At 42.4% G+C, this 12,636-nt stretch overlaps 1 protein-coding gene and 1 long non-coding RNA gene across 2 annotated transcripts in view; one reads left to right on the top strand and one right to left on the bottom strand.

Annotated features, from left to right (window-relative positions):
• LOC109508060 (apoptosis regulator BAX) overlaps window positions 1–12,636 on the bottom strand; it is a 31,648-nt gene that overhangs the window by 5,401 nt on the left and 13,611 nt on the right. Inside the window, exon 4 of the mRNA XM_019857888.1 lies at window positions 6,650–6,782. Within this exon, the coding sequence (XP_019713447.1) occupies window positions 6,650–6,782 (133 nt within the window). The remainder of the gene's footprint in view (window positions 1–6,649; window positions 6,783–12,636) is intronic.
• LOC109508061 (uncharacterized) overlaps window positions 1–12,636 on the top strand; it is a 19,440-nt gene that overhangs the window by 3,778 nt on the left and 3,026 nt on the right. The window contains exon 2 of the long non-coding RNA XR_002166589.1: window positions 11,445–11,447. This is a non-coding gene — a long non-coding RNA (uncharacterized LOC109508061). The remainder of the gene's footprint in view (window positions 1–11,444; window positions 11,448–12,636) is intronic.

Here is a 12,636-nt window from a genome sequence, read left to right as displayed (position 1 = left end):
GAATTTTTTACGGATTTGGAACAATATAAAATAGGTCCATTTTGACTGGAAAAAAAGCGGAATTCCGCCAAAACGCGGAAAAATCTCATCCCTGCTTTTGTGCCATGATTAGGAGCTGATACCCAATGCAGAAATAACAGTCAATGTAGATGTCAACAAACACGATGCTTTAAAAAAAAAAATCTTTATTGAACACGTCCGCTGACATTGGACACTTTTTTTTTTTTTTTTAATCTTTGTTGAACACGTCTGTTCACAATGGAACGCTACACGAGGAAGCGTCACTTCCACGTCTACACGAGGAAGCGCCACTTCTTCGTGTAAGGAAGGCGAGAGTTGTCGAGTGGCGCATTCAAGTGTGCTCAGTTTGGTCGAAAACCGATTTGGTCGAGAACAGAGACATTCGGAAACCGAGGTTTGACTGTATAATAATTTGTTGGAGCTGAGCCGACGGCCCAGACATTTTAGTTCAGTGGTCAGCGCTGCGGGTTCGATCCCCGGGTTTGGTGGACACAACAACAGTTAAAATGTCCCCTACCACGGCCGACAAAAGATAAAAAAAATGCTTAAAGTGCAGCAAAACCTAATTATTTTGTATCTCTTAAAGTATTGGTTTGTTGTTTATTGTTGTACATATGATATTTGCTCCATGTACAGCACTTTGTATACGGCAGTGGTTGTGTTAAAGCGCTCTATAAATACAGCTGAGTTGAGCATTTTATGGAAAAAGGAACTTTTGAAGACTTACTGTGGTACTTCAGATAAACAAGAAAATAATCTGTGCAGTGGGAGTATAATTATTGGCTGAAGTTTTACAGCCATTTTGTGTGATAGGAGATCATGTCGTAAAAACGCTTGACCCACATTATGTTGTGCTATGCTCTACAACCTACATACTGTATATTTCAGTGATGTCATAACTGCCAACCTCTACAACAAACCGAGCTGACCATATAATTGTTGGACCTCCCGAGAATTATTTGACAATGACGGTCCACGATATGTCAGATTGGCAGATGAGGGGCGCAGCGCTGTCCTGCAAACTTGGCTGTTGTATGAAAGACATGCGCATACTTGACAGAGAAATGGAGAGTCACGGCACCGATTACAAGCTCGATGGCTAACTAACTGCACGTTGTAGTGGTAGAAATAGGCTGATAGGTTATTATCAGTAAGGAAGTGGCATATGCGCTGAATTTCCACAGATGAAATGAGGGCACTTATATACCAAGAAGGGGCGACTCTCCAGTGCCTTCAACACCATCCAGCCCAATGTGCTGGGGGAAAAGCTGCAGCACGCCGGAGTGGACCACCACCTCATATCATGGATTACAAATTACCTCACAAACCGGCCACAGTACGTGAGAGCACAGGGCTGTGAGTCAGACAGGCTTCTCTGCAGCACCGGGGCGCTGCAGGGGACTGTCCTGGCTCCATTTCTGTTCACTCTCTACACTTCGGACTTCAGCTACGTCACTCCAACCTGCCACCTTCAGAAATTCTCTGATGACTCTGCGATCGTCAGCCTCATTACGGACGGAGATGATCGGGATTACAGGGGAGTGACGGAGGACTTTGTGGACTGGTGCCTGCAGAACAACCTCCAGATCAGCCCATGGAAAACTAAGGAGTTGGTTGTGGATTTCTGCAAGAAACAGTCTTCACCTGCACCGATGAACATCCAGGGTAAGGACACAGAGAGCAGGGGTGCCCATTACTCCGATCGCGATTGACTGGTAGATCGCGGACTCGTCCCAAGTCGATCGCGAGGGGTGCAGAGGAGAAAAAAAAAAAAACAACCATTTGTGTGTCTTTGTGCATTCTCGTAATATATTTTTTGGTGTTAATGTACACTGCACCCTAATCATCCTATCAGTCTCATTTTCACAAAAAGCATGAAATAAATAAATAAATAAAATAAAGCGGGTAAATCTTTAACCTATGGTGGTGCGTGACCTGTGTCACCGGAAGTTGTTAGTGCTCAGCAGTCTGCAATTGCAGCTTGTGATCACAGCTGTTGCGCTATATCTTTTATTGTTATCATTATTCTCATTCAGAGTTTGTTTCGTGTACAATTTATCGAGTGCACGGGCAAAGAATAGTAATCTAGAGGGAAGCACTTGGAGCTACGATAGTTTACAGGCTGCCAAGGTGCGTCGCATGTCTCTGTGTCAGGCTGTTGTTCATCATGGCGTGCGTGTGTATGCGCGTGCGCAGTAACAGGTCGATCACGGGAGGTTGGTTGATCGAAAAGTCGACCTTTGGTCCAAAAGTATGGGCACTCCTGATAGATAACTGGGTGTTCTTCTCAACAATGAACTAAACTGGTCTAACAACAAGGACGCTCTGATCAGGAAGGTCTTCCTGTTCAGAAAACTGAGGTCTGTTGGAGTTCAGGGTTAAGACCTTCTTTGACTCTGTGGTGGCCTCAGCTATTCATTATGGCATAGTCTGTTGGTCAGGCAGCATCTCAGTCCGGGGCAGAGAGAGACTGGACCGACTGGTCAGGAGGGCCTGCTCTGTCCTGGGCTGCTCCCTGGACACTCTGGAGGAGGTGGGCAACAGGGGGATGCTAGCTAAGCTAACAGATGTACAGACCCTCCTACCCTCTCCAGGCCACCCTGCCAGCTCCTTCAGCCAGAGACTGATGCACCCGCGCTGCAAGAAGGAGAGGTACTGTCGCTCGTTCCTGCCGACTGCTGTCAGGCTATTGAATAGATGGTCCCGAAAACCTGGACTCACCCCCCCACTCCCTTTCATAATTTTGCTGCTGTAAATTGGGAATTTCTCCATTGTGAGACAAATAAAGGTTTTCCTATCTCGTGCATCAGCTCATCTCAGGTTTAGCCTCTGCCCCAAAAATAGTGACAACTGAGAGGGTGAAAAAGAGTTTTTCTATGTCGTGGAAATTCAGCACTAAATTGATCTCAGTCTTTGCACATATTTTCAACACTTAGCTTTAGACATATTGTATTAAAATTTTTATTTTTTTAACACAAAGGATTTTACATCGTTTCAGTTTTTTTTAAACATTTATTAGAATCCGATTTTTATTGAAAACTGAATACATTTAAATGTAATCATAACTTCAGTATGTTCTTATTTTCCTACATTCAAGCACCATGTTGACGTTTGAACTGCATAATGCTGCACTGTCCTATGACAATAAACACGTATATTTTAGGAATAAAACCACTGCCTCTCTTTTAAGAGCACTTAGGACCACTATGTTATTGTATTATCAGGAAACTGAGGTCTTTTGGGGTTCAGGGGTCACTCCTTAAGACATTCTATAACTCGGTGGTGGCTTCGGACATTCATTATGGCATTGTTTGCTGGTCAGGCAGCATCTCGGCCCGGGACAGAAAGAGACTGGAACGACTGGTCAGGAGGGCCAGTTCTGTCCTGGGCTGCTCCCTGGACACTCTGGAGGAGGTGGGCAACAGGAGGATGCTAGCTAAGCTAAAAGCTATGATGGATAGTCCCTCCCACACCCTCCAGCCCGCCCTGACAGCACTGGGTAGCTCCTTCAGCCAGAGACTGTTACACCCGCGCTGCAAAAAGGAGAGATACCGCCGCTCATTCTTACCGACTGCTGTCAGGGTGCTGAATAAAAAATAAAATACATGAAAAACCAGTAACAATTGTAAATAGCACAGCCACCTTATCTATATCTATATTTATATTGCGCTTAATTGAACTGTGTAAAACACTTTGTTTTTCTTCTTCTACCCCCCAATTTTGCTGCTGTAGACTGTAAATTTCCCCAGTGTGGGACAAATAAAGGATATCTTATCTTATCTTATCATGTTGGTCCTAATGGTGTGAATTCTTGAGTGACATTGCTGCTGAAGAAAAATTATTGATATAAATTGTTTTTATGATACTGTGGTGGTGAAGCCACACATGTCCCAGCATGCCTGGAAATAGTTGTATTAATTTAAAAGTTGCTATTTATTTGCTTTGCTGTAAGCCTGTATGTGATGTATTTGAATGGAAGAGGGAAGGAACAGAGAACAAGAGGGATCTCAGGAACATTGCAGATAAAAGGGTAGAAATGCCATATAACTCATGGACTCACCCCCACTCACCCATTTTTAATATGCTTATATTTATATTTTGTATTCATACTTATGTACTTTTTGTCTTCAACTTTGTCCAGTTCATAATTTTGCTGCTGTAAATTGGGAATTTCTCCATTGTGAGACTAATAAAGGTTTTCTTATCTACCTTATCGAAACTTGAAGGGTAGTTTAAGCAGGGAGTCGGGGTGTTGGGTGACTATGCGTGAGCTGTGGCCCATAGCAGCTCCTGAATGAATGTGTATTTTGTTACCACTTGTGGGAGTAAAGCAACAGATGATCATCGGCAACTGTGTCATCCTTGAAACACAAACGAGAGTGTCGCATTGGTGTCAGAAGTGGGATTGCAGATGGCGACCACACTCTGAGAGATTGAGGACTTCGCAACTCGCTTGACAAAAAAAAAAAAAAGGGGAGGCGTGGCTGTAGGAATTTAGGATGGATGGTCCAGACATGTTGAGCGACAACTAACCCTTGGCAACAGGACCCAAGGAGCGAATCCGGCTTCGATGCTGTCAGTCTCCTAGTGGACTGACAGCATGGGCACTTCCAGTGCCCCAATGCCTCCACACTCAACGCTGGAGATGCCCCGGCAACAGGGTACAGTCAAACTGCTGCACTACAATGGAGGAGGACATCTGGAAATGTACCTTGTCCAGGTAATGTTGGCACTACAGTTTAATGGCCAGGCTCTTCGGGGGACAGCAGTCGAAGGTTGCCCTTGCCCTTGGGTGGGGTGGGGGGGACTCTACAGATCCTTATGGACCTCAAACCACATGAGCGTCTTGACTGGCAGGCTACAGGGCGGGCATGTCCAGCTCCAGTTCTCAATAGCCACTGTCCTGTCTGCTTTCCATCTCTCCATGCTGCAACACACCTGAGGGCCCAGTTTACACACGACTGCTCGATAGGGAGCCATGCGACAGTGTTTCAGTCATTCAAGGAAACACAAATAAAGCCAAGGAGAAGCTGTTGAACCAGAAATAGAGAGGTGGCTGGAGTTGGGGCACCGAAACTACAGACTTCCGCCATCATGCTTGGAGGGATACGGTACTTTCGACGCCAGGGCTCAAGAGGAATTAATATTACAAGCATTTATCCAGGGGGCTCCAATGAGATCGGCGAAAGCACCACATTTCTTTGCCTGACCGCTAACAGGAGCACAAAATCAAAAGCTGCCATCGAAAAACAGCTATCATCGACAGCTTGATGCTGTAAAAAAAAAAAATTAAAAATTGTAAAGAAAAAGCTCATGACGTTGAGAAAAAAAGCACACTATTTTGTTCTTGTACATAAGAGCAGTGATAAAGAAATACAGTACGCTTGGCCAGTCATTTTATTGTCACGTGTTCTATTGGGTCAGCAGCGCCAAGTTTCATGGTCTATGTGGTTCACAATGCTGTGTTTTGATGAAACTGTCTTTCAGTAATGTTTCTTTTATGAGGATGTGCTGCTTTTAATATTTTAACATGACAGTATTGAGGCGATTTTAATATTGTTATTGTTACATCCTAAGAACTGCATAAAGACTGATCAATGCCCCGCTGCCCAATCTTTGAGGAGGGACCTGTATGATGCGCGAATGAAGAAAACGGCAGGCAAAGTTGTGCCTTCACTATATTTATACAGCATCGTGTATCTGTCTATGGCGGGGGTCGGCAACACGCGGCTCCAGAGCCGCATGCGGCTCTTTAGCGATATCTAGTGGATCCCTGGAGCTTTATAAAAAAATGTTTGAAAATGGAAAAAGATTTTGATAGTAGGCTAATATAGCTCAAATAGATATTGATACATGTTGCAGCTCCGAAAAAGGAGAGCGGTTGTATTGTTTTTTTAAAACGTACACTTTATTTATGCTTTTAACAAACACACAGTCTGCGTCCGACTTCGTGCCTTCTCTCTTCTCTTTCGACTCGAGAGGCGTTCAAAGGCAGCCTCAGAAAAACGGAAATTAATGATCACTTCACTGACTCTAAGAAAAGCGAAAATAATGCACCAAAACAAAAAAATCAAGCGAGGAAATCACAAAATAAATTCTATGGGGGCGTTTGTGAACACACAACAAAGGAATGAATAACAAACAATTCTGAGACAGTCCAGTCTCCTACCTACATACAGCATGTGTTTCCTTCAATGTAAGTTTTATAGAAGGCTTTTATTTTTTTGCCGGTTCCAGACATATTTGTTTTTTGTCCTATATGGCTCTTTCAACATTTTGGGTTTCCGACCCCTGGTCTATGGCTACGATCGAAAGGCTTAAGTTCTGTCGAACGATATGATAACCACCGAGCTGACATGAAACCTTTATTGAGACGGCGGATCTGGGCCAAATCCAATGTAAGATGGTCTTTTGCAGGTACTCCAATGTGCAGTTCTTTACAGTACAAGAAGTTAAAAATCCGGGATTCATTTCAGATACTGAAAATATGACAGTAGGCATACATTTATGATCACAAATGTCAACTGAAAGTACAACTTAAATATGATGACAATGCAAAACTTTCACTGTTCCCACCCACTGTGAGGCTGGGGAATATTTCATGTGACATATCACTTTGGCTTGTTACCTTGTATATGAGTTTGTATGCTAGATGGAAGAGAGCCACAACTCGACCCCAGTTGATGCCATCAGCAAAGATGCTCCTGGCCACCTTCATGAAAATATCCTGAGCACAGTTTGCTTGAACCTGATTGATGAGTCTGAGAATGAGAAATGAAAATACAGAACATAAGTAATGGCTTGCAATGAAATCAACGGGCAACAATTTTGATTGTCTTTTATTTCACTTCTAACATCGTACTCAACAGGTCCAGGTCCATGAGTTGGTTTAAATATCTTGCCCCCTTCTTGCAATGTTCGTTTTTGATGCCTCAAAGCACAGATGTCAAACTCAAGGCACGGGGCCAGATCCGGCCCGCCACATCACTTTATGTGGCCCGCAAAAGCAAATCAAGCACATCAACTTCCATGATGCTTGCTAAAATCTCTACCAAAATTAAAAATTCTCATATTTCATAAGTAAGAGACATGTTGGAAGAATGTTCTTGTTACCAAACCCCTCCTTACAGTAACTTGAACAATAAACAATAAACCGTTATTCTTCTCTATATGGTTTCAGTCATAACGGCCCTCCAAGAGAAACTGTAACTAAAATGTGGCCCATGACAAAAATGAGTTTGACACCCCTGCCTTTAAGCAATGATTCTCAAAGTGTGATGAGTTGTTTTTTTTTAATACATTAAAGCAGTGATTCTCAAAGTGTGGTATGAGCACCACTAGTGGTACACGGTTAAATACAGTTTCGTTTGATTGAACATTAAGTACAATATATTTGCATTTAATCTTGTACAACTGCTTATTTACAGACGTGTATTTCCTCAATTTTCATCAAATTTATGTACATTTTTAATTTGATCATTTAGGTAGTTATTTAATTTTCGATATTGAAACAAAGTGTTGCGTGTTCAAACAGTGCATAATGTCACAGTGGCTTACATGCTTAGGAGCTTCTGCAGTACAAGCCGAACATGGCAATACATGTTGCTGTACTGTAAATTTTGCTAGTGTATGTGCACGGTCATGTGAGAACTGGGACAAGTATGTCATCATCTCAGGAAAAGTACGTATCAGGAGGGCAGTGGTTTCAAAATTTTTGAGCTCCCAAGATGCCAGCTCCATGTGGACAATTACAAAAAAAAAAAAAAAAAAAAGTGTGTAACCAGTGAAACGTGTTTCCGTGTGGACGGTCAACCGATACATTGTAAACGACATAAGTGACTTTTGTTTTTTTCCTCTAAATGGTTCCCACAACGAGTCACTCGCATGATAGGTTTGGCAGTTTTTACACTGAATTCCCTTCTTGACACAACCCACCCATTTTCATTTGGGCTTAGGACGGGCAGTGACTACAAATTAGTGGCGGGGGTCTAGTTTAGCTAGCCCAGTTGGATGTTACCATTCAGCATGACCATGATTTGAACCTGTATCCCAGTGTCAAAAGCAGGATTATTATCATTTTAGGATATTAATTACCGGTGTAGTTAGTGTTCCTATTTCATTTTGAGTTTTTTTTTCTTAATTTAATTTTAATTTGTTTCCAGGGCAGCTTTGTTTTTTTATTACTTTAATTTGCTTCAAAAACAGTTTTAATTTAGTTTTAGTATTAGTTTTTTGGGGTATGGGTGGGTATTTGAGTGCAGGATTAAAAAACACCATCAGCAAGATCAAGTATTGTGAAATATAAATTCAAGAAAAATATTTGAAAACATTTCGATCATACAGTTTACAGTGCACAGACTTTGAATTACAAGAACTGCAGTGTATAACACTACTTCTAAAGTTAGATTCATGCATGCACGCACCCTAATTAAAGATAGGATGCAACTGTTGAGAGGTATTAAATCTGGGTGTACAGTGTACTGTATATATTTTTTTAATATACTGTATGTGTATGCCTCACAGTGCAGAGGTTCGATTTTAATTCCGACTCCAGCCTTCTTGTGTGGAGTTTGCAAGTTCTCCCCATGACTGCGTGGGTTTTCTCCGGGTACTCCAGTTTCCTCCCACATTCCAAAAACATGCATGGCAGGTTAAAGGAACACTCGAAATTATCCCTTGGTGTGATTGTGAACGCGGATGGTTGTTTGTCTGTGTGTGCCCTGCAATTGGCTGGCAACCAGTTCAGGGTGTACCCAGCCTACTGCCCGAAGACAGCTGGGATAGGCTCCAGCACGCCCCGCGACCCTTATGACAGTGGAGACTCTTCAAACCCATGTAGCAGTAAATGGCCTGGTGGACACAGGGTAACGATTCAAATACAAAGTAACTTGGATTTTCCTCATCGGGGAAGACAAGATTTTGCAGTGTAGTTGGAAGTGAACCAAGTTGGCTTATTTAGATTTTATGACGAGATCCGATATGGTATGGATGGAGGGGAGAATAAAGTTGCAAAGCAAGGTCATAGGGGTGGGAGGACGAGGGGTGGGGTCAACTGAAGCTGTGCAAGGGGTCAGGTGATGATGAATGTTCCTGATTTTGGAAGCAAAAGAAAAAAAGATAGAAATGGAGTCGGTGTGACTGAATTAGATCAGAGTAGTAGTCGGATTTGGATGACACTATATTGTCCTTGTAAACACTAAGATGTATTTTGTACATTTCTTCGTGAAGAGTTAGTCCAGTTTTATTGTTTAGACATTCCAGTTGTATTCATTGGGATCTGAGTTGGCGAAGGGACTTCTCCGTTTAGAGGTGCATGAGTGTTCAGAATTGGATCAGACTGAGTATTGTGGTGGAAAACAAGGTCATCTGGTGGGCTGTTGGCAGTTGTTCTACGAAGGTCAAAAATGTCAGCAGACAGTGTTTCAGTGTTGATGTCCTTGATTTTGCGGAAATAGTTTGGGGAAGGACACGTTTGGACAGGGAGAGTTTAACATTAAAGGTTGTAAATAAAATGGTCGGTGTCGGGAAGAGGGTGTGATATGCAATCAGAAGCAGAAAAACCAGAACAACAGATTCGATCGAAAATAGGGCTCTTATTATTTGTTGGCAAGTGGACATAAACCAAAGCTATGAATGAAGTCTTTTGAGAGTGGGGATCAGTGCTATGAAGTCGCCCAGGATGACTATCTTTTGAGCCAGTGATGAGAGTTGAGTGAGGAGCTGGGAAAAGTCATTTATAAAAGTAATTGATAAAATCTTTGTTATATTTTGGACGGCGATAGAGAGTTACTAAATTGGTTTGGGAAATGACTAGGAAGTAGTGAGGTGGAATGTTCAAATGAAGCGAAGGCAGGAGCAGTGGCTTGGATGAATTTCCAGTTCAAACGGTGAAATATTGCAAGACTGCTGCCCTGCCCACTAGCCCGCGGTTCAAAGACACAAACAAAACCAGGCAGAGTGCAGTTGTACAGTGTGACGAAATAATCCGATAGTTGCCAAATTTTAGTTGTGGATTGTCCAGATTAAGGTCTGTAAGAAGTTCTAGGATGAGATGCCACTTGGTGGAGAGTGAGCAATTGTTGACCAGTCCAAATCTGCCTGTGGTGGAGCTGTTGCAGGTAGTAGGATTAGCTAACCTGGCTAAATTAGCCAGGTGACTGTAGCTGCTAGTCCGAATAGGGTATTGGATGCGACGGGGGGTTGTAGACCAGATTGAATAAATGCAATGAGGGTCATTCAAAGTTAATTTACGGCATGACCCTCAGTAAACACAGCGGTGGCGGGGCTCTTAGGCAATGTCCTATAGCAGGGGTGCCCAAACTTTTTTGAACTAAGATCTACTTCTTGATCAACCAACATCCCGCGATCGAACCGTTACTGCGCACACGCGCATAGGCATGCACTTGCCCACGCATGCACTTGCACACACATTCCATGATGAGCAACAGTCATAATGGCCCTTAAAATGAATGAAATAGAAAAATAAAGTAGACAAGAGTTTGAGTTTGTGAAAAGGATTTTTTCCTGCCTCCCTTAGTAGAGACTGACACAGAGGCAAGGGAGGCACTTTGCAGCCTGTTAACTATCGTAGCTCATGCGTACCATTTTAAAATGTAGGTTAAAGGTGACTTGCTTTATTTCATTTTATTTTTAAAATGCTTTTTGTGTGAGACTGATAGGATGATTAGGGTGCAGTGTGCATCAACACAAAAAGTACATAACTAACATGCACAGAGACACACAAATGTTTCTTTGTTTTTTAACTTTGCACTCCTCACGATTGACTTGGTACCAGTCCGCAAGCTACAGGTCGATCACGGTCGACGTAATGGGCACCCCTGTCCTGTAGAATCCCAAACTCAAATGGAGGAAGGGGAGCAGATGAGGACACGTGAAGCTGGAGTTTCAAAAGCTCAAGGGCGGTGTACTGATGGAGTGTAGCGTACGGTTTTAAGTATGATGAAATGACTGCAAACCAGTCAAGCCGGATCTTGACATACTGCATTGCTCCGAGGTGGAGATTATGAGACAGTGATTCAGGGGTTAGGACAGACCAGGGTGGCGTGACAGGTAAAATCGCAATTCGTGAGGTATCAGACAAAATCCAAGGTTATACATAGCCAGTTGTGCTGAGTGATATGGGAAACAATCTACAGTAAATATTCCCATCCCCGGAATTCTATGAAAAGGAATTTCCTTCACCCGGAACAAAAACCTATGCATTAACATTTTGACTACGATATTACATGTTACCGGAACTTACGTAAGCGGAAATTCCACTACCCGTAACCCGGATTGAGACGTCATGCCGCGGGAGTTTAAATACACGCAACGCCCACCCGATGCTATGGAAAGACACGACGCTGAGACACATTTTTACTTTGCGTTTTTCGATCATCAGATTCGAAATGACGACGTGTAAGTGAGTTTTTATTGGCGTGCGTTTTACTGTAATTGTGAATAATTTTAACTTTATTCACTTAACGTCCTGTAGAACGCGGCACTAGCTTAAAAGCAGCACCCACTCGACACGACTGAAGAAACGTGTTCGCCTCGCCATTTTCATTCATCAGATTCGAAACGAAGACGTGTAAGTGACTTTTTATGTGCGTTTTACTGCAATTGCGAAAGATTTTAACTTTATTCACTTAGGTCGTGTAGATCAGTGTTTTTGAAACTTTTTTGAGCCAAGGCACACTTCTTTCATTGAAAAAAATCTCGCGGCACACCACTAGCTGAAAATGCTTATTTTAACAACGTGTTATATTTTTACTATAACCGTTTTTAACATTGAAGAATGACGTTGTAACAGCTTGAATTGGAATCAAATGAACACAAAGAAAACTGTACTTTATCATCTTTCATATTTATTGTTTCACCGTCGTCCTGCATTCATGCGTCACAAATCCGCTTGTCTCTCGTCGAAACACAAGGCAATTGGCTAGCTGTTGTGCATGATTACTTTCTGGGCGAAAGACCGCACAGGCATACAAATTGGATATTTTTCCACGGCACACCTGACAATGTGTGCCGCGGCACACGGGTTGAAAAACACTGGTGTAGATCATGGCATCGAAACGTAGAAGAACTGTAATGACTGGAGCGGAGCAAGTGAAATGCATCCGTTTGAGCGAGGCTGGACACAAAGTTAAAAACATCCAGCAGACACTTTGAGTCGGAAAGACGCAAATCTACGAAACTTTAAAAAACAAGGTGTGGAAATTGTATAAACTCGAAGAAAGCGACAATTTCTCGCGTTCGCACTCCGAGAGAGTGTGTCGTGTTTTTTATTAGCACACCAAAAAAACTCTTGCGCCAAACGAAACCCGCCGAAAGTCACTTTCCATAGAAACAAGCAGACTAACATGGCGGTCCGTAACCCTTGTGCTGCAATTTCTACGATGTTTGTAACACATGGTTTACCCCATATATTACAATTTCTACAATTTTTGTAGATTTTTGCGTATTGTCATCTTTAAATCAAAGACACAGCATAAAAAGTGTGTGATATGAAATATTCCAATTCATGTTTTATTTATATAGATTTATATTTCTGTTTGGGTCATAGCACAATACCGCTTTTATTGTCCATAGAGGGCAAAAATACAAAGAAAA

The sequence above is a fragment of the Hippocampus comes genome, unplaced genomic scaffold (assembly GCF_001891065.2).
Source record: "Hippocampus comes isolate QL1 unplaced genomic scaffold, H_comes_QL1_v1.1 scaffold154, whole genome shotgun sequence".
Classification (NCBI taxonomy): domain Eukaryota; kingdom Metazoa; phylum Chordata; class Actinopteri; order Syngnathiformes; family Syngnathidae; genus Hippocampus; species Hippocampus comes.
The sequence above is the reverse complement of the archived record's forward strand: the minus strand, read 5'-3'. Positions and strand labels throughout refer to the sequence as shown.